Raw genomic sequence first — 23,941 nt, forward strand, 5'->3', positions numbered from 1 at the left:
TGATGCACAATTGTGGGAATTTGGGCATCGTTGTTGATGAAGCAAATGATCTTTAACTCCCGTTTTATAGAAAAATGATTAAAATAAATTCAATAACAAAATATGTGAACTAGGTATTTAAAACTATTCCACCGCGGCTTCAACTGCAATCGGAGTAGTGGAGGTGTACAAACTGGCCGCAAACACAATGTCCCTTTTGATGGCATTCGATGCCTCCTCCATTTTGCTATGCAGCACCGGGTCTCCAATGATACGGGCAGCGTCCTTCACGTTACACAGCGTTTCATTCAGTTGTTGAATGCACCGCACGATGATGCCCTCCTTGATGTCGGTCAGTTCCATAATCTCTGCGAAAGGTTTATTCCGAGCCCACTCGTATACGACTTCGATCAGTCCAAAATTTAGCTCGTCCTTTTCCAGAATGTCCGTCACGTTGTACATTTTCTCCACGTACCGAATGTCGTTTTCAACCTCCTCAAACAGCACCTTTGCCTGAAAGGTTAATAGAGATTAATGTTTTTCGCATAATTTCACATCTAAGCTAACGGTTTAACCTTTTTCAACGTTTCCGTCATTTTTGGCTCCACTTCCGTTTTAGCCTGGAACACCAAACTGGATAACAGGGCAGCGATCTCCGCCGGTTGCAAATCGGTAAGAATGTTTCTTAGCACCAGTTCCGTTATCATCAGTTCGTTTTGGCCCATTTCACATGCCACTCGGCCCTTCATAGCCACTGAGGGAAAGATGAGAAAAATATTGTGGATTAAATCGACCGGTGAATACCCAAGACGACCTTATTTAGCCAAAAATGCTATAACTTGCTGTTTTTGGGCACAATGTTCCAAACGAAAAGCGTTCAGTGTAGCAGCGCCGACTCGTATCGCCCAGAGAATATGATTATACTAGAGAAACGCGGAGAGGATTTTGACTTTGTTTATCAACAATATTTGCAATGACTATCAACAATTGAGGTCATTCAAACAAAATTTTAGTGTGCGTGTCATCCTGTCAGTCGCCATGTGAAACGAAGCTCATCAATGACGTCACTTTTGTATCGCTTTTCACTAACACACATCCATCGTCTCTTTTGCGTAACATCTCTTTGAGTCTCATTGAATTTGCTCGATTGGAACCACGTTTGACGGTTCGATTGGAACCTTTGGTTTCAGAATTCGCGCTTCTCTATAATAAACAAATTCTCTGGTATCGCCCAATGCTGAACGCAACGATGTGCGTTTGGAAAGGAAGGAACGAAACGCAGCGAAAAGGAACATTACGGAAGAAGGAAAGCGAGGGAAAAGCGAATGCGAACGCCATTATTAGTTCAGTTTTAATAAAGTTAAATTTTAGAGAAGTTAATTCCTACTCCGATTTATTTCTGACCGCGATTAGAAAGGAAACCCGAAATTCCGCCCGAAGAACTGTACTCTGGAAGTTCCGAAAATACAGTCCACCGAAACACGATTTTTTCCCGACCGAACACGAAATTTTCTTCAAAAATCAAGGGTATGAGTTGTACACTAATAATTGCACTAATTCCCCCTTTTCTTCATTCAATTCCATGTCAAATTCTTATAAATTGTAATGTAGCAGTGTATAACTGTTCATAATAATCCATTCAAATTTTAACCTCAAAGGTCTACAATATACTTGTAACTTGGTGCTTTAAACCCTGACTAAAAAAAATTCGGAATAATTTTGCAAAATAGATTTTAAGCATTTCACAGACCCCCAAAAATTACTATAACGCCAGTGCGATACTTATAGATAATCCAGACTATTTAAACTATCCTTGAGCCTTCAATATCAGTTACAGTTTTGGCATTTATGGACCGAATTTAATGAAATTTTCACAGCGTTTCACAATTTTTTTAGTCACAGGTTCAAAAGCAATAACGGTTTGACTAAAATTATTTTTTGACACATAATGACATTCCGTCGTTGGGGGTTGTTGAAAATAAAACGACTTCTTAAAGACATACTTAGACACATTAAAATCGAACAATGCACTCACACAATTGAACAAACGAAAACATCTAGACAACGGATTGTTGAATCCGTAACAAGTCCTGTGACGCCTAATCTGCAGCAAATCACGTTCCCTCAGTTGACGAAGCGGCGCGTAGAACTGAACGTCTTGCAAAAGTGCAGGACAATCGATATTGCCCATGATGAGATCAAAAACGAATAGCCTTTGCAGGTTGTTACGTCTGGCGTCCAACATCTCCAAATTGATGAGCCTACATCGTGCTGGGTAATCCGGCAAGTTGACCGGATCTGACCAAGGCAGCTGTCGAAGGGCGTACCGAATGAAACTCCGTTGAACTTTCTCCAGCCTGACGATTTGAGTGGTGTGATGCGGTGCCCATACACATGCTGCGTACTCTAATATGCTGCGAACTAACGAGCAGTACAGCGATTTGAGCGCATAAATATCAATAAAATCGTTTGTACTGCGACGAACGAACCCAAGGGCCGCGAACGCCTTAGCATTAATTATAGAGATATGATCGTTGAAACGCACTTTTGTATCGATGATTACTCCAAGATCACGAATTGAATCCACGCGTTCAAGCGGTTCCGATCCGATCTTATAATCGAATTCGGTGCGTGATTGTCGACGGGAGAAAGCGATGGATTTACATTTTTTTATATTGAGCTGCATTCCGTTCTCCTGGCACCACAATTCAAGTTCATCAACATCAGCTTGAAGAGCGCAGCAGTCCAGGTGAGATGCGATGGTTCTATAAATTTTTAGGTCGTCGGCGTAAAACAGCTTTCCGGATTTCAGACGAAAGCACAGGTCGTTTATGAACAAAACGAAAATCAGAGGCCCAAGCACACTTCCCTGCGGTACACCAGACGTTACAGAGATGACTCGAGAATATGTGCCATTGATGTTAACAAATGCCTTTCGGTTTGTCAGATAAGACAGCAGCCAATCAGCTATCCAATTTGGAAAGCCCAAGTGTTTGAGCTTAGAAATGGCGAGATCATGCGGTACCTTGTCGAATGCTTTGGAAAAGTCAAAGTATATGGCATCAACTTGGTGCTTATTTTCAATTTCCGTCGAGAGGAAACTGGTAAACGTCATGAGATTCGTTGTCGTTGATCGCTTTTTAACAAATCCGTGTTGGAATTGAGATATCAGCGGTTGAGATGCAGTGTACAGGACATTATGAACCAGTTCTTCGAAAATTTTCGCCAGACAGCGCAGAATTGAAATTCCTCGATAATTTTCAACACTACGAGTAGAGCCTGCCTTGAAAATCGGGATGACTGAGGCTGTTTTCCAAAGCATCGGAAAAGTTCTGCTTTCGAGCGACTTGTTGAAAATGACTGTCAATGGAATTTGGAAAGAATCGGCACATTCTTTGAAGAGTAACGGCGGAAGATTGTCGGTACCGGGGCCTTTACTGGGGTCCAATTTTTGCAAGGCAGATAATACATCCTGCTGAGCAAAGTCAAAAGGCTCGAGGTTTAGATCGAAAGTGGGACAATTCCTGAGACTGTCCGGCGAGAACGTCGGCGGGTTTGTGCAGTGTACGTTTTCGAAAAAGTCTGCAAACAAATTAGCAATACCTTCGGGGGAGTTAGCGACGGTGTCTCGGAAAGCCATTTCAGCTGGGAATTTGTTCACACGTTTGCGATTCCGTATGAAGGTCCAGAAGGCGGAGGGATCTTCCTTTGCAGTCGTTTCCATGCGAGCAACGTAACGTCGGAACGAGGTTGTTTGACAGTCGATATAGCTGTCTTCTAGGAGACGAAGCTTGTCACGGTTCTCAACAGTTCGTGACTGAAAATAACGCCTTCGAGATTTACGAACAATATTACGAAGGTGTTGCAGCTCGGATGTCCACCATGGATGTTTGAAAGGATGTGTACGTCTCCGTCGTTTACGCGGAACGTGCTCGTCCAGAATGCGATGCAAAACTTCATAAAAAGTACATACCATTTCGTCCGTGTCTTTACCAATGAACAGTGTAGCCCATTCGACGGTAGCGATAGCGCCTTTCAGCTCGTCGAAATTACAATATCGAAAGTCAAAATCGTCGGCGTGGTTTGAATCACCTACTTGCGTGCAGCTATCGTTAACGTCAATGCGGAGAACAAACGGCTTGTGATGGTTGTCCATTCTGAGGAGAGGAGTCGGAGGCTCAAGCAGCTCAACGTCGTTGTTGTCATTCACGAAAGCTAGATCCAGAAGGCGTCCATTTGAGTTAACAATGTTGTTGATTTGCTGCAATCCAGAAGCAACCATTGTTTCAAGCAGGGTGACTTCTTGTTCGGAAGAGGCGTTGGAAGGAAGTAGTCAATTGATGTCATCATCAGTCTGCCAGATTAATTGAGGGAGGTTATAATCTCCAACGACGACGCAAGATCCGTTCACTGAGATGTTGGATTGCTGCAGAGTGCGATGAGTACAATATAGGTTGCGAGTTGGGACGAAGATAGATTCCGCAGATGTAAATTGATGACTTCTGCAGCTTTACACAAGCAATCGCTTGCTCGAGATGGTCACAGTGTTCCAGATCAACTGACCTACAATTCAGTGATGCTTTCACTGCAATTAGTACTCCGCCGCCTCTACTAAGGTCGCTGGTGGCTGAGCTTCGATCACAACGAAATATATTGTAGTTCGGAGCTAGTTCTGCATTCGAGATGTCTGGACGCAGCCACGTTTCGGTGAGTACTATGATGTCATAGTCAGAGGACGATAAGTTTAAAAATAGTTCACGCGTTTTAGTTCGGATGCCTCTTACGTTTTGATAATACAGTGTGAGGTATTTCAAAGTAGCACTGGATGGGTACGATGGGCAGCTTTCTAGATCAACGTGATGGACGACTGCGTTGACATTGCTTGATTGGTCAGGGCCTGGCTCGAAGAAGATGCTCCCGGATCGATGCGCTGCGGGGGCTTCCAAAAATGTCGAACGTTCGAGTCGTGATCAACAAATTCACGGAACTGTATCCCTTGGGGCCAGGTAGCGGGATCCATCGCTTTTGCTTTATTATCATGAGGAACTCCAATCTTGAAGGACACAAATGAGAGCATCGATGCAGGTTTTCCTCTAGGAACTAGTGATTTGACGGTCTTCAAAGATCATCATTGCTGCACAGATATTTTGAAAAGCATGCTTTGAAATTATCAATGATTCGCGTAGGATTCGCGCCTTTTCAATTCAATTGCTCCTGTGCTCACTTGATCAAAAATAATGCATCATTGATTCAAATCATTTCACCGCAAACTGCATACTCTAGCTCTCGGATTGCCAGCCTCGGTAAGCATAAAAACAACCCCTTTCAAAAATGCAGTTTTCAGCGAGCTTTCAATTGGAACTTCTTGAAACCTATCTCAAACCTATCTAAAGGGCAATGTAAACAGTATAGTAAATAAATAAAAGTGCCGTAGTCTAATGTACTTACCATGGGTATAAACTTTTAATTTATATTAGTAATATCATTCGTTTAAAGATTAGCTCTTTCTACGAAAAAAAAGACAGTTTGATGTCAAAGGTCAGTTATATTTTCGCTAGTTGAGGTCATCTATGTAGTCAGTATTCTGCTAGTACTGCAGTATTAGCTTATCATCACATAACTCAGAAACATATTTCCTATTGGCAAGAGACAATTTATAGTGGGAATTCGCTCGCTGGGGGTCCACTACATGGAATGACTCGATGTTCGGATGTTCGCTGGTTGGAAAAAAAAATCCAACTTTAAAGCACTCGAATGCCAAGAAAAGATGTCAAGCTGATTTGACGTCTGAGTACCGGCGCAATGAAGTATCCCTATATAGAACAAATGTGTATGTACGCACATATTTCGTGAGGATTTGCGCTCCAGATGCGTTAGTCTGGAACATTTTCACCAGCTGTTAGTCGCTCCAACTAACGGGTCGGATTAACTTGATAGAAGGCAGTCGTGTTCCAACCAGCGAATGCCCGCTGTTTATGTTTAAAAACATTGCAGATCAGACTGTCAATAATTTTAATTGCTTTGGTTTGGCACCCAGTCTTATGGAATCAGAAGAAATAGGGTAAATGATGGCTTCGGCACCCTGAGGGTGTTTTCGGCAGCACTAACTTATCGTCCTTGTTTAAATTTATCTACGGAACAAGAGTTAACTTCAATGTACTCAACATATTCCTTGAACTATAATCTTCCATGTAAATCACATCTTACACAAAAGTATAATATATCATGGGTTTTATCATTAAATCAAATAAATGCTTACGAAATTATCGTCATTTGTGAGCTGCCGAATAAAACAACACAAGAACAGCTTACAAAAACTCACCACTTTAAAAGGTCCAATTCTCCGCTCCAATGCCATTTTTCTACAAAAGCTACGCACCGATCACTTATGCACTATTGAACTTTTGATTTATATATAAAGCACTCGATAATACTTAATTTTTATGCTTTAAATCACAAATTGAAATTAATGCACTTTGATTTCCTCGGCAATCACTTTTTATTACTGGACTAGGTTGCCAGAAAACCATATTCAATTGCGGTGTATTTATCATTCACGATTTAAATTCACCGAAGAAATCGAACACAACAAATTAATTTATTTGAATTAGGCAACAAAGCATGCATTGGTAACAATTGAGCCTTTTTATACTTTTTTATTAGAAGATTGTAGTGCATAATCTTCAATATATTGAGAAACATATAAAATATACGTCTTTTAATAGTTGAACTATTTTGGCAACACTCCTGTTGTTCTACAGGCAATCAGAGGATGATGTTTTTGTGTCAAGTCATAAGTGAATTGATTTGCAAAGGGCCTATTCTGATTTTCTCATACACTGAGAAAAATGGGAACGCAAATAAATTTTACTGGCAAAGTTTGGATTTTGATCTGAATGAGCCGATCGAACAATATTCATAAACCAAAAAAAAGTCGCATTCGGAATTTTTTTTAATGTTACCATTCATTCTCTCGGTAATAACTTGATGATAGAGCGTTCAAGAGCAGCAACCTTTACAGACCACAACCATATCGAGCCATTCAGCGTGTCAGCGAATAGTTCAACTCATGGTGAAATTATTTACCTTTCGAATTTAAAGAAATTTGAAAACAAATGTGCAAGTACCGTCGTTGGGGGTGAGATTTGGCCAAAAATGCGTTAGTCCTCATTTATTTTTGAACAAATTTCGCAATTTGACTTGATGTGTCCGGCTAAATAAAAAAAAAATATGTATACTCATTGCAAATTCTGAACAAACAATTGAAATTTGATTATTTTCCTTTAAATTGAAGACGTAAAATTTCCCTACCCATAGTGATAGTATCATTTGATAGTATCAAAAGATGGACGTGATAATGATAAATGAGAGGGATAAATTTGAAGCCTGTTACCTGGAATCGAACCAAGAACCTTGTGATCGATAGGCTCGTGCGCACTCCCCTCGTCTATCGGGTTTATGGACAAAAGGTCGAAAGACAAAAGGTCGAAAGAACAAAAGCAGTGTTGCTCAGACTCATTTCCCCGAAAATAACATTTTCCGAACTACGAAGCCACGAACTACTACAACCATGCTCTATCCTCCTAAGCTAGAAAAGCAGATGGTTAAGCTTGAGTACTGCACTCAAAATCGATCAATTTTGATCCCAGAGAGCCACAATTGAAGTTTCGGTGAAATGAAATGAGTGAGTGAGTGAGTGCGAATCATTTCACCGAAACTTGAATTGCGGCCCACCGAGATCGAAACTGTCGAATCCCATGTGCAACACTCAAGCCCAACCACCTCCCCCTCCATCTCAGGAATACAACGCACAGTTATAACAGTTCATGGCTTCACAATTCGAATTTCGGGGAAATGAGTCTGGTCAACACTGATCAAAAGGTCGAAAATGATTTGCTTGGTGGTAAATTTTTCTTTCTTTGAAAAAAGATTTTCGACCTTTTGCCCCCCTATTTTGTTCTTCGACCTTTTGTCATTTCGACCTTTTGTCCTTTCGACCTTTTGTCTTTCGACCTTCTGCCCTTGACCTTTTGTCATAGATTACGTCTATCGACGCCTTGATGTGGGGTGATGCTAAAACGATACATAAAGCTTTTGTATTGCAATAATCGTTCCTTCTTTCTTAAGGCAAAATGTATGAATTTCTATAGTCCAGATCGCCGCGTGTTGAATTGATACGCAATAAGAACAAATCAAGCTAATCGTGTTCGACCATTCCCCCCTCTGCAACGGTCCTTGTATGAAAAACATATATTTTGTGTTTGGGCCGCAACGTTTGAGCCTACTCCCACTCCCCCTAGAGCGTTACGTAATTTGTGGACGGCGCCTTAGTCTGCACAAATTTAGTGGCGTTGTGTATTCAATATGACTCTCAGCTATTCTATTTATACCTGCAATGCTGTTCTCAGTGTAGTCTGTATTTTTCTGCTTTGGCCCTTTCAACAAATAGAACATAATGAGTGACGTTCAATTTCAGGCATTGTCAACAAAAACAAAAAGTTATCAATACATAACCTAGTTTTTGTATATTTTTGGATTGCCGAAGAGAACAATTTTGTTGCCGACAATAGTAATTGCATTGCCGATAAAAGAACAAGTACCTCGTGACTTTGGTGACGAAAAATAGTCGATTTAGAGAACAAAATAGTGTTTTGTGCATAATGATTAATAAATGAAGTGTGCTCAAGTGTAGTTCAGGTGTCTCCTGTTAATTATTGTGCTTTGTTGTTGTGTATAATTGCCTTCCTAAAAGTTCAACTGCTTAGGCTGCCGACAATACGTAAGTTCCCCTACATTGCGCCGATTCATCAACTGGATAGGTACTGACAAGCACTTTTTGACCTTGCAATGGACATATGCACGGGTTCACTATTTGACGTTTGAGCGGTGCCGTGTTATTTACGTTACCATGGCAACAAGTGAATTTGGCACCGCTCAAACGTCAAATTAGTGAACTCGTGCATTGGTCCATGAAAAGAAAACATTCTTGGTTGCTAAGCCTACCAACAATGTTTGTTATCCTCCTGCAGCCTAGTGCGCTAAGTCGAAGGAGCCACAAATGATTCAAATAAATGATGCAGTATTTTCACCGAAATGATTGGAGCAAATCAAAGCCTTGTTGGATTGGAAAATAAGGATCGCGCATTCTCTTTCTCCTCGTTTTATACATCAAAGCAACGAAATGCAAAGGCAATTTTGAAGACTGGGTGTTTGTTTTGATTTGACGGGAGGCACTGCGCACGTAGCTGGGAGGTGCAGTGCAAGTGGAGAGCGGCGAGGTGGGAGATTTTTGGGGAGCAATGGCGGGGGCGATTTTCTCGGACCACACTCAAGCCGACTCGGAATTATGCAAAATCCACTGATCCTACCTGACTGAGTGCTTCAGCTAATTCGTGCGGTGAAAGATTGGTCGGTTGTGGGCGATGTTAAGTGGCGAGGAGCAATAGCAATTGTTGTTTTCGATAACAAATTGATGAAAAAGATAGCACGTCGGAAAACACAGTTTCAAACACAGCAGGGTTGCCAGAATTGAGTCCAAGTATGATAAACCTACTTAAAAGTACGATAGAATCGTACTTGAAAATTGATGAGTTATGAGAAAAAATATATAAACCCAGCAAGTTACAAGTTTACATAAATTTTCTTGTTTATTTTCCTTCAAATTGACTTTATAGTCTCATCCCTATTGCCATAGAGCCTATTCAGTTTCCCCAAAGGTGTACTGAAACAGTTATTATTTTAAACCTTCGCAAATAGTTAAATATCGGTGCGACATTCCACGATCAATACATTTCATACAGTTGTTGACGTCATAATCCTGGTATTTCAGCGATCCAATTCATTTGTGCTTCCGTGAGATGCTTCTGCAATATGAAAACAGTAATAAATAATTAAATTTGAAAAAAAGAAATCCATTTGATTAAATTTTACGTTGTTAACGCGCGAAAAACAGTTGCTGGTTTGAGAAGTTGTCAAAATGCGTTGTATTGTTATTCAATGCACGGAATCCTCAAGTAGACTTGTTTGATGTTTCAGGACGTTGTATTTAGAAAGAATTAACACATCCTAACGATGAAAGGGCTGCAAAATGGTGAGTCGACGGAGTCCTCACAAGTTCCTACCTCATGCTTCCACGGGTCGACGGATGACAAATGACCGCCAGCTAAGAGTTGCGTGCTTAGCTGGTAGTGCAGCGTGGGTCCTGTAGTCCTTCTGATTTCAGCTAGATTGAGGAGGTACGTCCACCGAGCGTCTGTTCACCAAGGAGGTGCGGCTCAAACAGCGTCTGTCTGGCATCCAGCGGCTGAATAAGAAATGCTCTTCCCCGGAAGCTACACCTAAGATGGCAGCTCCATCACGGCGGATAGGGAACCTTAGGCTAACCACCTACTGTTCCCGAAACATCAAAAAATGTTGACTCTTAGCGCGAAACAACGGACACGAATTGGAACATGGAACGTACTAACCCTAGCCCAGCAGGGTAAACTGGCACAACTCGCCAACGAGGCGTGTCGCATGAAGCTGGAGATCCTAGGACTGAGCGAAGTCCGTTGGCCAAACTTTGGAGAACACAGAATACCATCGGGACAGATTCTGCTATATTCTGGCCTGCGAGGTGAACACGCTCCTCGGCACCGTAGAGTTGGCTTTCTGCTCAGCGCCCAAGCTTACGCCGCGCTTATGAAGTGGGAGCCTATAAATGAGAGAAAAGTCGCCGCCACATTTAGAACACGGGTCTGAAACCTTACCATAGTCCAATGTTATGCGCCAACCGATGCTGCCGAATTGCAGGACAAAGAGAACTTTTACAGTCGACTCAATGCTGTCGTGGATAAGATTCCGAAGGGTGATATCAAGATCTACATGGGCGACTTCAATGCGAAGATCGACAACTCGAGCTATGAGCCCGTCATGGGACGCCATGGTCTCGGAGAAATGAGCAAAAACGGAGAGCTGTTGGCAGAGTTTTGTGGCAATAACGACATGGTGATCGGGGGATCGCTCTTCCCCCATCGTCCGGTTCACAAAGTCACGTGGGTCTCCCGTGACGGCTTTACCGAAAATCAAATTGATCACATCTGTATCAGCTGAAAGTGGAAACGGAGCCTTCTTGATGTGCGGAATAAACGTAGCGCTGACATCGCATCCGACCATCACCTTCTCATCGGCGAGGTGCGTCTGCGCATTGCGCGGATTCGTCGACAGGAGGAAAGAGTTGGACGTCGATTTAACACACGCCGACTGGAAGATGTCACAGTGAAAAGGTCCTTCTTCGAAGAACTGGAGACTCGTGCTGGTAATATTTCGGAAGGTGGCAGCGTAGAAGAGCAATGGACCGCCATCAAGAATGCCTTCATCACTACCAGCGAAAATAATCTGGGTGAGCTACGCACTCGGAGAAAACAGTGGATTACCGATGAAACCTGGAGGAAGATAGAGGAGTGGAGAGAAGCCAAAGCCGCGATAGAGCGGGCGAAAACCAGAGGAGCCAAGGCACTTTCCCGTCAACTATACTCGGCTCTAGAAAGGGAAGTTAAGCGCTCATGTAGGCGGGACAAACGAGCGTGGGCGGACTCCCTTGCTGACGAAGGTGAGAAAGCCGCAGCAACCGGCGACATTCGTCTTCTCTACGATATCTCACGACGCCTTAGCGGGGCAAAGATGAATACGACGATGCCCGTGAAAGACACGACTGGACAACTGTTAACCGACTCCACTGACCAGCTAAAACGCTGGTTTAAGCACTTCGAACAACTTTTCCAAGTGTCAACTCGACCACCAACACCTCACCATGATCCGCCTAGGGTTCGGCGTATTAGTCGCGTTAACACCGAAGCTCCATCACTGCATGAGATAGAACCAGCCATCCAAAGTATGAAATCCAACAAAGCCCCTGGGGTCGATCGCATATCAGCCGAGATGCTCAAAGCAGACCCCGCGATATACGCTCAACTGTTGCATCAACTATTCCGCAATATTTGGGACACCGCGACTTTTCCGGCCGACTGGATGCAAGGCGTGTTTAGTCAAGGTACCCAAAAAGGGGTGACCTCACTTTATGCGATAATTGGCGGGGCATCATGTTGCTATGTATTGTTCTCAAAGTTCTATGCAAAGTGATCCTAAACCGGATACAGGAGAAGATCGATGCGATTCTCCGTCGGCAGCAAGCGGGATTCCGTGCCAGACGATCCTGTGTGGACCATATTGTCACGCTCCGTATCATCTTGGAGCAAGTCAATGAATTCCAAGAGTCCCTGTATATGATATTCATTGACTACGAAAAAGCTTTCGACCAACTTAATCACGAAAATATGTGGGGTGCCCTGAGACGCAAGGGTGTTCCTGTGAAAATCATCGGCCTCATCGAAGCGCAGTACGAGGCCATTACGTGCAGAGTATTGCACAACGGGGTCTTGTCTGAAGCTGGAGTGAGGCAAGGATGTATACTATCACCACTACTGTTCCTCATCGTAATTGACGAGATCCTGATAGGCGCCATTGACCGTGAACAAAACCGTGGGCTGCTGTGTGCTCCAGTACCATTCAGTGATCCTGCTTCTGCGGTGAAGAATACATGGTGCCTGATACAACAACAATTGGACGTATTCTGGAAGCGTTGGATTCGGGAGTATCTACCGATGTTGACCAGGCGGATGAAGTGGTTTGGCGAGGTGAAACCTGTAGCTGTGGGAGATCTGGTTCTCATCGTGGATGAAACCCGGAGGAATGGATGGATTCGTGGAAAGGTGATGGGAGTTATGTCTGCGAAAGATGGGAGAGTTCGGCAAGCTACAGTACAGATTGCGAGGGGGATGTTACGGAGACCGGTTTCGAAGTTGGCTGTGTTGGAGGTTGAGTTGTGTGGTAAAACTGGGACCGGTGGCCAGTGTTACGGGGGGGAGGATGTTGCTGCCAGCACTGCTCCGTCGTGTAACCGCAACTGAATAGTCTCTCACCCGTAGACAAAGGCCAGAGACGAAAGAATGATCATTATCAATTTGTGATGTGGAACGTGGTAGAAGTACATGCAAGTGCGTGATGTGAAATTGGTTTAGTTAAACTCATGAATTAACCTTTTCTAAAATCTATTTACAGTTGAACTTATTCCTAAATTTGTAAAGCTAAATTTATCCCTAAAAATTCGAATCACAGAGTTATTATCACAGAAGTAAGTTGCATTTGTACAATCAGAACTAAAACTAACCTTAAAATTAATATCACAGATATACGTAGACGGAATCTACGGCAGGAAGAAAAGTAAAGTTTCCTGAGAAAAGGCTCACCGAAATTTGTAAGTTAGGTTTACATCTTAAAAAACCCTATCTAATGTTAAATAAAACTTTTAGCTTAAAGCTGTACACGCACCACAAATTCGAGTTTGCGTTCTGCTGAAGACGTCGGAAAGAGCCTCTTTTGTTCTAGGAACAGCGAGCTTAAGAAATATTTGGAAGAACAGTCTGATTAGTCAACGCACCAAAATTCGAATATTCAATTCCAATGTCAAATCTGTGCTGTTATACGCCAGTGAAACGTGGTGTGTATCAGCGGAGAACACTCAACGGCTGCAGGTGTTCATCAACAGATGCCTGCGGTATATAATTCGGGCATGGTGGCCACACAAATGTATTTCTAATGCTGACCTCTATCGTCGGTGCCACCAGCAACCGATACAAATCGAAATTCGACAACGAAAATGGGGAGGATTGGTCGGCCACACTCTATGTCGGGGGGGAAACGATATCTGCAAACCAGTCTTCAAAATTGCCTTTGCATTTCGTTGCTTTGATGCATAAAACGAGGAGAAAGAGAATGCGCGATCCTTATTTTCCAATCCAACAAGGCTTTGATTTGCTCCAATCATTTCGGTGAAAATGGACCGATGCACGAGTTCACTATTTGACGTTTGAGCGGTGCCGTGTTATTTACGTGACCATGGCAACGAATGAATTCGGCACCGCTCAAACGTCAAATTAGTGAACACGTGCATTGGTCCATACTGCATCATTTATTTGAATCATTTGTGGCTCCTTCGACTTAGCGCACTAGGCTGCAGGAGGATAACAAACATTGTTGGTAGGCTTAGCAACCAAGAATGTTTTCTTTTCATTGCAAGGTCAAAAAGTGCTTGTCAGTACCTATCCAGTTGATGAATCGGCGCAATGTATTTCTTCTGATTCCATAAGACTGGGTGCCAAACCAAAGCAATTAAAATTATTGACAGTCTGATCTGCAATGTTTTTAAACATAAACAGCGGGCATTCGCTGGTTGGAACACGACTGCCTTCTATCAAGTTAATCCGACCCGTTAGTTGGAGCGACTAACAGCTGGTGAAAATGTTCCAGACTAACGCATCTGGAGCGCAAATCCTCACGAAATATGTGCGTACATACACATTTGTTCTATATAGGGATACTTCATTGCGCCGGTACTCAGACGTCAAATCAGCTTGACATCTTTTCTTGGCATTCGAGTGCTTTAAAGTTGGATTTTTTTTTTCCAACCAGCGAACATCCGAACATCGAGTCATTCCATGTAGTGGACCCCCAGCGAGCGAATTCCCACTATAAATTGTCTCTTGCCAATAGGAAATATGTTTCTGAGTTATGTGATGATAAGCTAATACTGCAGTACTAGCAGAATACTGACTACATAGATGACCTCAACTAGCGAAAATATAACTGACCTTTGACATCAAACTGTCTTTTTTTTCGTAGAAAGAGCTAATCTTTAAACGAATGATATTACTAATATAAATTAAAAGTTTATACCCATGGTAAGTACATTAGACTACGACACTTTTATTTATTTACTATACTGTTTACATTGCCCTTTAGATAGGTTTGAGATAGGTTTCAAGAAGTTCCAATTGAAAGCTCGCTGAAAACTGCATTTTTGAAAGGGGTTGTTTTTATGCTTACCGAGGCTGGCAATCCGAGAGCTAGAGTATGCAGTTTGCGGTGAAATGATTTGAATCAATGATGCATTATTTTTGATCAAGTGAGCACAGGAGCAATTGAATTGAAAAGGCGCGAATCCTACGCGAATCATTGATAATTTCAAAGCATGCTTTTCAAAATATCTGTGCAGCAATGATGATCTTTGAAGACTGCTGCAAACAAGCGCTGGAATGGAATCCAGCAGGACATCGCAGCAGAGGCAGACCCAGAGGATCATGGCGGCGCAGCCTCAACAAAGAAATAAAAGAAGTCGACGGCAATTTGACCTGGCCGCAGGTCAAGACGATAGCTGGTAAACGCCCAGGATGGAAATCTTTCACGTCGACCTTATGCACCAGAATGGGTGCCCAGGACCCATAGGTAAGTAAGTAACGATGAAAGACTACACACGGCACCGTAAAACGACAAAAACGTAGATTTTGTGATTTGAGTCACAATCGTTCTTGTATGATCCAATCTCACCCCCATTTTTAATGTTTTAGACACCGTACCGAAAAATATTAAATTTTTGTGGAAAAATAAAACAGATTCAGGAAAATACGATTGAAATGTATTGAAAAGACTTTCGACCTTCTACTAATAGAACCATAGAGGTTAAAGTACATGCGTTATACTTTGCACAAGAGAAATTTAATGTTGTAAATTTTCTTTAGTTTCAACATACAAGTTTATTGATATATCAAACAAAAACTACTACCTATTTATAAAAATGTATATTGTGATCAATTATGTGTAATTATTATTATTATTATTATTATTTATTAGAGACACTTTACACCGAAGTGCATTCATGTCGAAGCTGTAATAATATGTTCCCTAACATATGAATTATAAATTTTAGTAATATCAGTGTTATTAGCTGAAATATTTCATATATCATATTTTCCGTTTTGACCCAATCTCACCCCCTAGATCCATTGTCACCCCCATCGACGGTAGTTAAAAAATGAAGGAGTTACTTCATATCCTCAGCAAAGTTGTAAATTTAGATGAGATGAACAAGTTTGCCAGGGCTTTCATACTTTCAGATGAATCGTTTGTAATGTTTCGTCAAAAATTTCACTTTAGTCAAATCGCTAATTTGAACGGTACCTCATTAAAATGAGGCAAAATTAATTTGGAATAATCTACGTGATTTTTCACGTAACAATGACCTTTAGATTATTTTGAGTGTACCGCATGCGTGGAATGAATAGAAATTACACTAGAACGTGTAGATCTTGGCCATAACTTAAAGGTAGGCTATCTACTTGATTATCCAAAAAATACCATAATGCCGTTCTAGTGATTTCTTCAGGGTCTGAGAATAGGCTAAAATCTACTACGCAAACTTGCCCGCAATTTTTTTATTTGTTGGCTATTTAGGATTGAAACAACACACTTAAAAGTATATTGGAGGCCTTAGAATACAAACTGGAATGGACTATTATAAGTACATAGTTATATATTGCTAATCGATGATCAGCCAGAATCATTAATAATGAATAAATTTATAGGGAAAAGACATAACATGAGAGCCACGTAATTTTAGCTGCCAGAAAAAGGAGTCATGGTGCTAGGGAGGAGGCACTGTGTACTCGTTAGCATAACTAATCCCCATGATTTTGAAGAAAATTATACCTACAAGTTTTAGCATTTTCAGAAAAATAAGATCGTCCTGAGTATTATGGGTTAAGTACGATGATATTGAGGGGACAGGATCCGTCATTGATTTGAAAATTTTCAAAATCAGTTTTTTCGTTCAAATTCAAGAATTCACTGTATTCTATTCACCAACTTCTACACAGTGAACACATTTTTATCGAATAATTTTCAGTTTTGAACAGAAAAAATGATTTTGAAGTTTCTATGATGACGATGATTACAATGACGGATTTTTGAACATTAAACTGAAAACTCACCTTGTTGCATGTCATCAATGTATTTAAGTTCCTGAAGAACTTTCAATTTGTTACAGTAATCCGGATACAGCGACATACTCTTGTACGAGACCTGAAACTTGAGATCATCCAGCTTCTTCTCCACCTGCTTACGGTCGAATACGATTGCAAACTCGTGAACGAAATCAGCGATATCTGTATAGGGCAGATATCTATCTAGAACATCCCTTGCCTTCTGCAGTTCTTCATTTTGCTTCAACTGGGTCAATGTAAGTTGGTACTTCAAACTCTCTAGTTTGATACTTTCGTTAACTACGGCAGTGTTGAGTTCGGTGAGTGCCGCCATGGCGTCCAGCACAGATTGCGAAGGTGGTTGATCTTTAAATCTTGGAATTTGTCTGTTGTCCCAATTCTGGATGATTTTGGCTGGGTCACATTTGATGGTTTGTTTCGTTACATCCACCACATCTTTTTGAGTGATTTGCAGCACACAATGTCCCCCGATGCCCTCCGGAATGAACTGGCGAAATTGAGCCGACAATGCCAGAATGCGGTGCCAAAGTTCTCCGCGTTCAAGGGTTTCCACTTCTGCCGCGTTGGTATTTTGGTGGTCTAGCACAAGAACTTTGTAACGAGCGGATTTGTGATCCTGTTGTAGAACTGAAAGCAGAATCGCTAACTTATTGCGATGAGTCTTATGGGTGATTACCAGAACTCGGCCCGGTTTCATTTCGTTGGACACTTTTTGCGTTAGGAACACCAGAGGCTGTTGGGGAGAAATATTCGTTATATGATCGTTATACTTGAAATACTGTTAAAACTTCTGTCTGTGCCTTGGTGTCATGTTTACCCCAAATTCATACCGCAAAATTTAAATGGATTTCCGTGAAAAAAAAATGACGTAATTAGATACTTTGGACGATTATATCTCAGAAACAGTTTTATATAAACAATTGGTCGATGTTCAAACAGATCGGACTAGATGGCGTGCTAAAGATTCACTAAGGGCTTCATCAATTCTGATGTTTCCGATGCTCTTTTGATACAGATGTATCCTCAAACAGATAAGTTGCATTATTACAGGAAACAAAGCAATGATTTTGATATTCCGATGGCCTGGGGTATGTTTTCCTGAAACCATTAAAAAACGCTTGTACCAACCTATTTGAACACCGACCAATTGTACATCTTCATTTAAGACAGCGAAAATTAGGCCTTTCACTGCTTGATGGCATAGAAACAATATTGCTCATTGGATCACGGCTGATAGCGACTGCGTGTCTCTAAAAATAGAAACTTTAGAAACCTCATGCTTGGAGAACAAAAACCAGAGGAATAAAAATAATGCAAACAGGAAGCAGGATATAAGCGTTTTTATAAGATTACTAGCTTACCCGACGTGGCTAGCCACGTTCCAACCAATTTTTATAGCGAACGGTTACGTATAATCTTTCAAATCGCTGGATACTGATGACCGCAAAATCGCCTAAATTTATGCTCTGGCCATACTTCTTCGAGCACGTGGCCTCAACACTGTTGTAGTGTTTTGATCTGAAATAATTATAGCCTTATTTGCTGTTGTAGTGTTCCTTCTGTTGTGAAATGTTTCAATAGTTCCAGAAGATTCTATGAATTTAAGAGTAGAATTTTACCAAAAATTCTAGCATATTCTCCCGAATAGCTGAAATCATTGCCATTTTTCAAAATCTCAGTCTTGGGGAAAAGACCATCGACACAGGGAAATATCGAATCATGGAACAGGAATGTTTTGGAAAGCTGTTTTAAGGGATCATCACAGAAACCATAAAGTTTTGTTTTAAGTATGCATCCATGAGTCGATATCGAGTCATTCAACATCGACTCAGAGAGGTTTCACTGTAAATTAATTAAACTCGAATATTTGGCGCACATTCACCTCATTCATGTTTGTCTTGCTTTTACACATGTGACATGTCGAACTCGTTTTTGAACTGGCGAAACCCGTTTCACATTTCTAGCCCGATTCAAGTTCGACCGAATTACAATTTGCATGAAGTTGATTCCTAAAGAGACGACTATTATGAAGGGTTCGAGAATATTCCACGAATTGGAATGAACATGTTCCTGAAAACTCCAGAATATTCTGTCAAAGAGCTATTGTAGTGCTCCGCAATTTGCAATAGTAATGTTCTAATATTAAAACAGGCTGTTGTACTGCTCTTAAATTGCTATGTAGTGCTCAATGAAATATTTCGGTGAAACTTTTCAAAGCGTTACTGACAGACAGACAACTCTGGGATTTATATATATGATAATACAACACATACACGGAGAAAATGAAGTACTCAATTTGGGTTGTTTCAACCCAACTCGGCACGTTCGTGCGTTACCCCAAATTTGAGTAAATAGCCTAGTACTCAAATTTGAGTAGTCGCCATTAAATTGCATCAGTGGGTAGTATTTACCCAATGTAACCTCGAGTGGAAAAAACTCAAAAATAGGTAGTTGTTTTATTCAAAGCGAAATTCAAAACAAACAAATAGTTAAAAAATGCACAATCTTATTTATTTTAATCATACGTGGGGATGACCAGAATTCAACTATATATTGTTTTATTTAACAACATTATTATCACATTTTATTTTATTAATTTCATCACTTTCAAGTAACAATTATATCGATCAACTTGTCGGTTCCTGCAATCGTTCTCCGGGAACGCAAACGAACGATCTGGAAACGAACGGATGGGCGGCAGCAACAACAGTTGGAAGCAGTAACCAGCTTCTCGGTTCCGGAAATCGTGCATGATGGATGCAGGAACGGCGAACAGAAGTTGAAACGGGGTATTAGTAATTGGGAACACCCACTTCTTCAGACAATCGTTGACTCAAGACAATTGAACTCCTGAAAAAAGAAAGAAACCATTTGACATTATTACTTTTTCCGCACACCAAACACTTCGACGGACATTTACCTTTTTCCGGAATATTTGTTGACCAGATGCCGCAGCTTTATTTATAACGATCAGGAACATTAATTTGGCACAAATAACGTTTCTTTAACATAATTTTAACAATTTTGGGATTTTATTTTGAAGAAATTTATCACTTTTCCACTAATGCATGTCACTTTGACGGTGGCTGTTTTGAAATGATCAGCGTTGACATTTCAAAATGGCTGGCTTTTTTTTCATCCAAAATTGAGTTTAAACTACTCAACGGCTAGTACGCAACTCAAATGCCACACGTTGAGTTATTTCTACTCAACTCTGCGTTTTCAAAGTGTTTGGCAAATTTGATATAGTTTTGCATATTGTATGAATAATCGGTAGGAGTGCTATTTGAGGCGATTTCAAATAGGCTGAATATCTGCAGTAATGTATTTAAGCATAAAAGGTTTATTATTATATTTTAATAAAGGAAGTACCTCAATTCAAATAATAAAAATTTGTACGGCGCTATAAATAGAACAAGTAATTTTTAACTCAAATTTGAGTTTTCGCCAAACAACTCAATGTTTGGGTTATATTAACGTATTTGGCAGAATGAAAATCACCCATTTCTTCAGTTCGACTGCCTTTACTTATTTTTGAGTATAAAAAAACTTATTTTTGAGTACTTCGTTTTCTCCGTGTATCAATAGGGATAGTATTTTTTTATTACAACAAGCAATACTGTATGCATTTTTTCATTTTTTTATGGATTCCATCAGAAACTAATTCACATGTTTGACCATTGTTTCCTTCTGGTGGCACTCCAAAGATTGCACTTGGATTGTACTTGGATTGGCACTTCCGAAACATCGTCAGCCGATATGAAAAGGACCCGCTGCTAGCAAAGCAATCCAAGATGACATCTCTAAACTGAACTCAACTGTTGCAACCTTGTCTGCTAGAATAGAATCCAATCATCTAACCCCACAACCAACTACTTCCAAAGGATTCAAATGGGGTGACCACATCACAACGACGACGTGGAAATAACGGTGATTTACTGGCTCCAGTGCCACAACCCAAGCAATGCAGTGAATTTGTGCCTCTGTTAGGACGATTAGCTTACTGAGAAACTTATTTTGGCTTCATCTTTTGGGCTTCCACCCAACTACCACCTAAGATGATATTAGCAGCCTGGTTTGCGAATGTTTGACGAAAATCAACAGATAAAAGTCGTCAAACTCGTCCCGAAATGCCGTGACCCATCGACTCTAAATTAAGGTGAAACAGCTTTGAATCAACTTCTAAGATTGCACTAAAACCTTAAAGGCACAAATCTCGCGAATAAAGCATCAAACAACAGTGCACTTTTTATTTTGGCTCTGTGCACTAGCAGAAAGTTTAAAATAAGAAGATCAGAAATGTATTTCAACTATTTCTCTAGTTTAGTGCCTTCGAAAACGTGAGTAGGGGCACAAGTCGGCCATTGTGCCGGCCATCTTTGGATTCCGAGATGTTTCACCTTAAGGAACGATGCCCTCTCACGCGAATCTTGGCCTAAAAATGTGCTGTTTCGCGAATTTGAAGACCTCCGTTAAAAAAACATGCCAGCCATTGTCAGAATTTCACCAAAACCAGCTCAAAATCCAGCAACGAGCGACTCTGCAAGCAACGCATCATTTCCTACGACAACGAGTTAGAATCGTCTCCTGCTGAAGCGGAATGCATAACATAAAGCCTTTCGGAAGACCCTTCTTACTAAGACACAGTCGTGCCAGCAACCAGCGACGTTCTTCGTTGTAATTCGTTCACACATCAACCATGTTCCAGCCATGTTCTGTGTTTGTGTATATAGAAGGGGTCTTCCAGACCGCTTTCCCAGGCAAACATCCATATCGTAGAACCTCTTCGCTTCCTGACATAGGTACAAGTTTCAGCTCCCAACTTCATGTTCGGCTGCCTTGATCACGCAGCCTGAATTCAACAGCCGCATTCGTCGGCTCTGCAACACTAGGCGGACTACAACCGAGACGCATTTTGGAAAGCCTGATGGAAGCCCCCAATCTCTTCAACCCAGTCCGGTCCTATGCAGTGTCCGTTCATCACATCCGTCTCGGTCCTGTGGTTGCATGTAGGATCTTCCAACCCTTCCAACAAGCTTTCACAGGCAAGTACCAATTCCGTAACTGTTCTTTGTCGCGCGGCTGGGCTTAACGTTACTCCTGCATATTGTTCGTTTAGTTGAGGAATAGATTATCGTGCACATCTTCAACGAGGAAAAATAAATACTCACACATCAGTTTATATGGCACTTTCATAGAAGCACGCACCTTGCATTCAATGTACAATCCAACATAATGCGTTACATGTGCGTTACTTGTTGGTTTTGTTAGCTACGACGCCATCCAATATATGGCAAACATGGTGGGAGAATATTTTGGTGGGACAAAATTATTTAGGTGTGAGTCTATTGGAGGGCAAAATCCTCAATACAATTTTCTACACAACCGATCAAATCTTCAGCCAGGACACACCGTAGGAAGCTTTTTGGAAGCCCCTAGTTCCTCTAACACAGTCGTGCATAATCCTGCCAGCGCTCATCAAGCCGTCTTCTAGTCTGCTTTGACAGGCAATGCTGTGACTGATGGGACACTCAGTTTTCGGTTCAAACTATGAAATTTTTCGCTGCGACCGCAATCGAAGCCGTAAGCCAAACATTAATAGCTCGTCCAATGAAAAACGATTCATGGACCTGCTTGGAACAAGTTTGGATATCCATAAAATTAGCAAACCGCCCGCTGTTTTTACCATACCACCATACGTGCGTACGAAATTCATTGTCGATCAGTTCTGGCGGTTGCAGAAAATGCTTCTGCTAACGACAGGTCATCGTATTGGGTGATTTCAACATGTCTGGCATTTCATAGTGCTCATCCGGAAATGGTTTTCTATATCCAGATCCCCCGCGTTCAACCCTGCATTAGTGAAGTCAACCATTCACCATATCCCTCTAGTTGTTTCCGTCGAAAATCAACTGATTTGCGAGTTTACTATCGTTCCCACGGCTGTTCACTATGACTTCTCAAAAGCCGATCACCAAGTATAGCCAATCTGATTTCTAGCCTGGATTGGGACACTGTTCTTGACGCCGAAGATGCAGCAGTGGAAATCTTCTCGAACGTGCTCTACTACGTTATCGATCGACACGTTCCAAAACAGTTTTTTCGGGAAAAAATCGCGTATCCCTTGGATGACCAACGAGCTTCGGCGACTAAAAATTACAAAACTAGCCGCCTTATGACAATACACCAAGCATAGCACTCCTCAGCTAAAATTCCGGTGCCTCAGATTGAACAAGGGGTATAAGCGCGTGAGTCAACGCTCCTACTCACTTCATCAACGTGGAATTCAACGAAAACTGAGAGCTAATCCGTAATCATTTTGGAATTTTGTGAATGAACAGCGTAAGTCAACTCTTTGGTGCCAAATTCACCGAAGTGTTTTCCACCGAAACGTTGAATGCGGACCAAGTCAACCTTGCCGTCAATGGGCTGTCTATGTTTAGTCATTCGCTGAGAACCCTCTATATTGATGAATCGATGATAGCCGACGCTGCTTCCCAACTTAAAACATCATTTAATCCTGGACTTGACGGTGTACCTCCAGCTTTTCTCGAGACAAATATCGATCATTTACTGCGGCCTCTTTGTCGGCTGTTCCAATTGTCATTATCATGCGGAACTTGCTCTTCGCTCTGGAAGAAAGCACACATGTTCCCGGTTCATAAGAAAGGGTGCTAACGAGACGTCAATAATTATCGTGGAATCACATCGCTGAGTGCTGTCTCGAAGTTATTCGAAATAGTAGTCATGGGACCACTACTTTCCCACTGCAAACAGTATTTGAGCGATGATCAGCACGGTTTCATCGCTGGTCGCTCTACAACCACCAACCTGTTGTGTCTTACTTCTCACGCAACTGAAATTATTATCGAAAGAGCGCAGACAGATGTGATCTACACTGATTTGTCCGCGGCCTTCGACGAGCTAAACCATGCCATAGCGATCGCAAAATTAGAAACGTTGGAATTCACGGAAATCTTTCATAGCTATTCCACAGACCGCCATCTACTTGTTGCCATTGGAGACTATCACTCCGACACTTTCTCTGCATCATCGGGTCTCAAGGAAGCCACCTGGGCTCTCTGATA

At 41.5% G+C, this 23,941-nt stretch overlaps 1 protein-coding gene across 1 annotated transcript in view; it reads right to left on the reverse strand.

The window, feature by feature from the left end:
- Positions 1-23,941, reverse strand: part of LOC5578715 (helicase SKI2W) — a 46,774-nt gene continuing 22,833 nt past the window's right edge. The window contains exons 5-7 of the mRNA XM_021852198.1: positions 16,842-17,586; positions 555-733; positions 1-492 (exon numbers count right to left, since the gene is read on the reverse strand). Coding sequence (XP_021707890.1) covers positions 124-492; positions 555-733; positions 16,842-17,586 — 1,293 coding nt within the window. The 3' untranslated portion in view covers positions 1-123. The remainder of the gene's footprint in view (positions 493-554; positions 734-16,841; positions 17,587-23,941) is intronic.

The sequence above is a fragment of the Aedes aegypti genome, chromosome 1 (assembly GCF_002204515.2).
Source record: "Aedes aegypti strain LVP_AGWG chromosome 1, AaegL5.0 Primary Assembly, whole genome shotgun sequence".
NCBI lineage: Eukaryota > Metazoa > Arthropoda > Insecta > Diptera > Culicidae > Aedes > Aedes aegypti.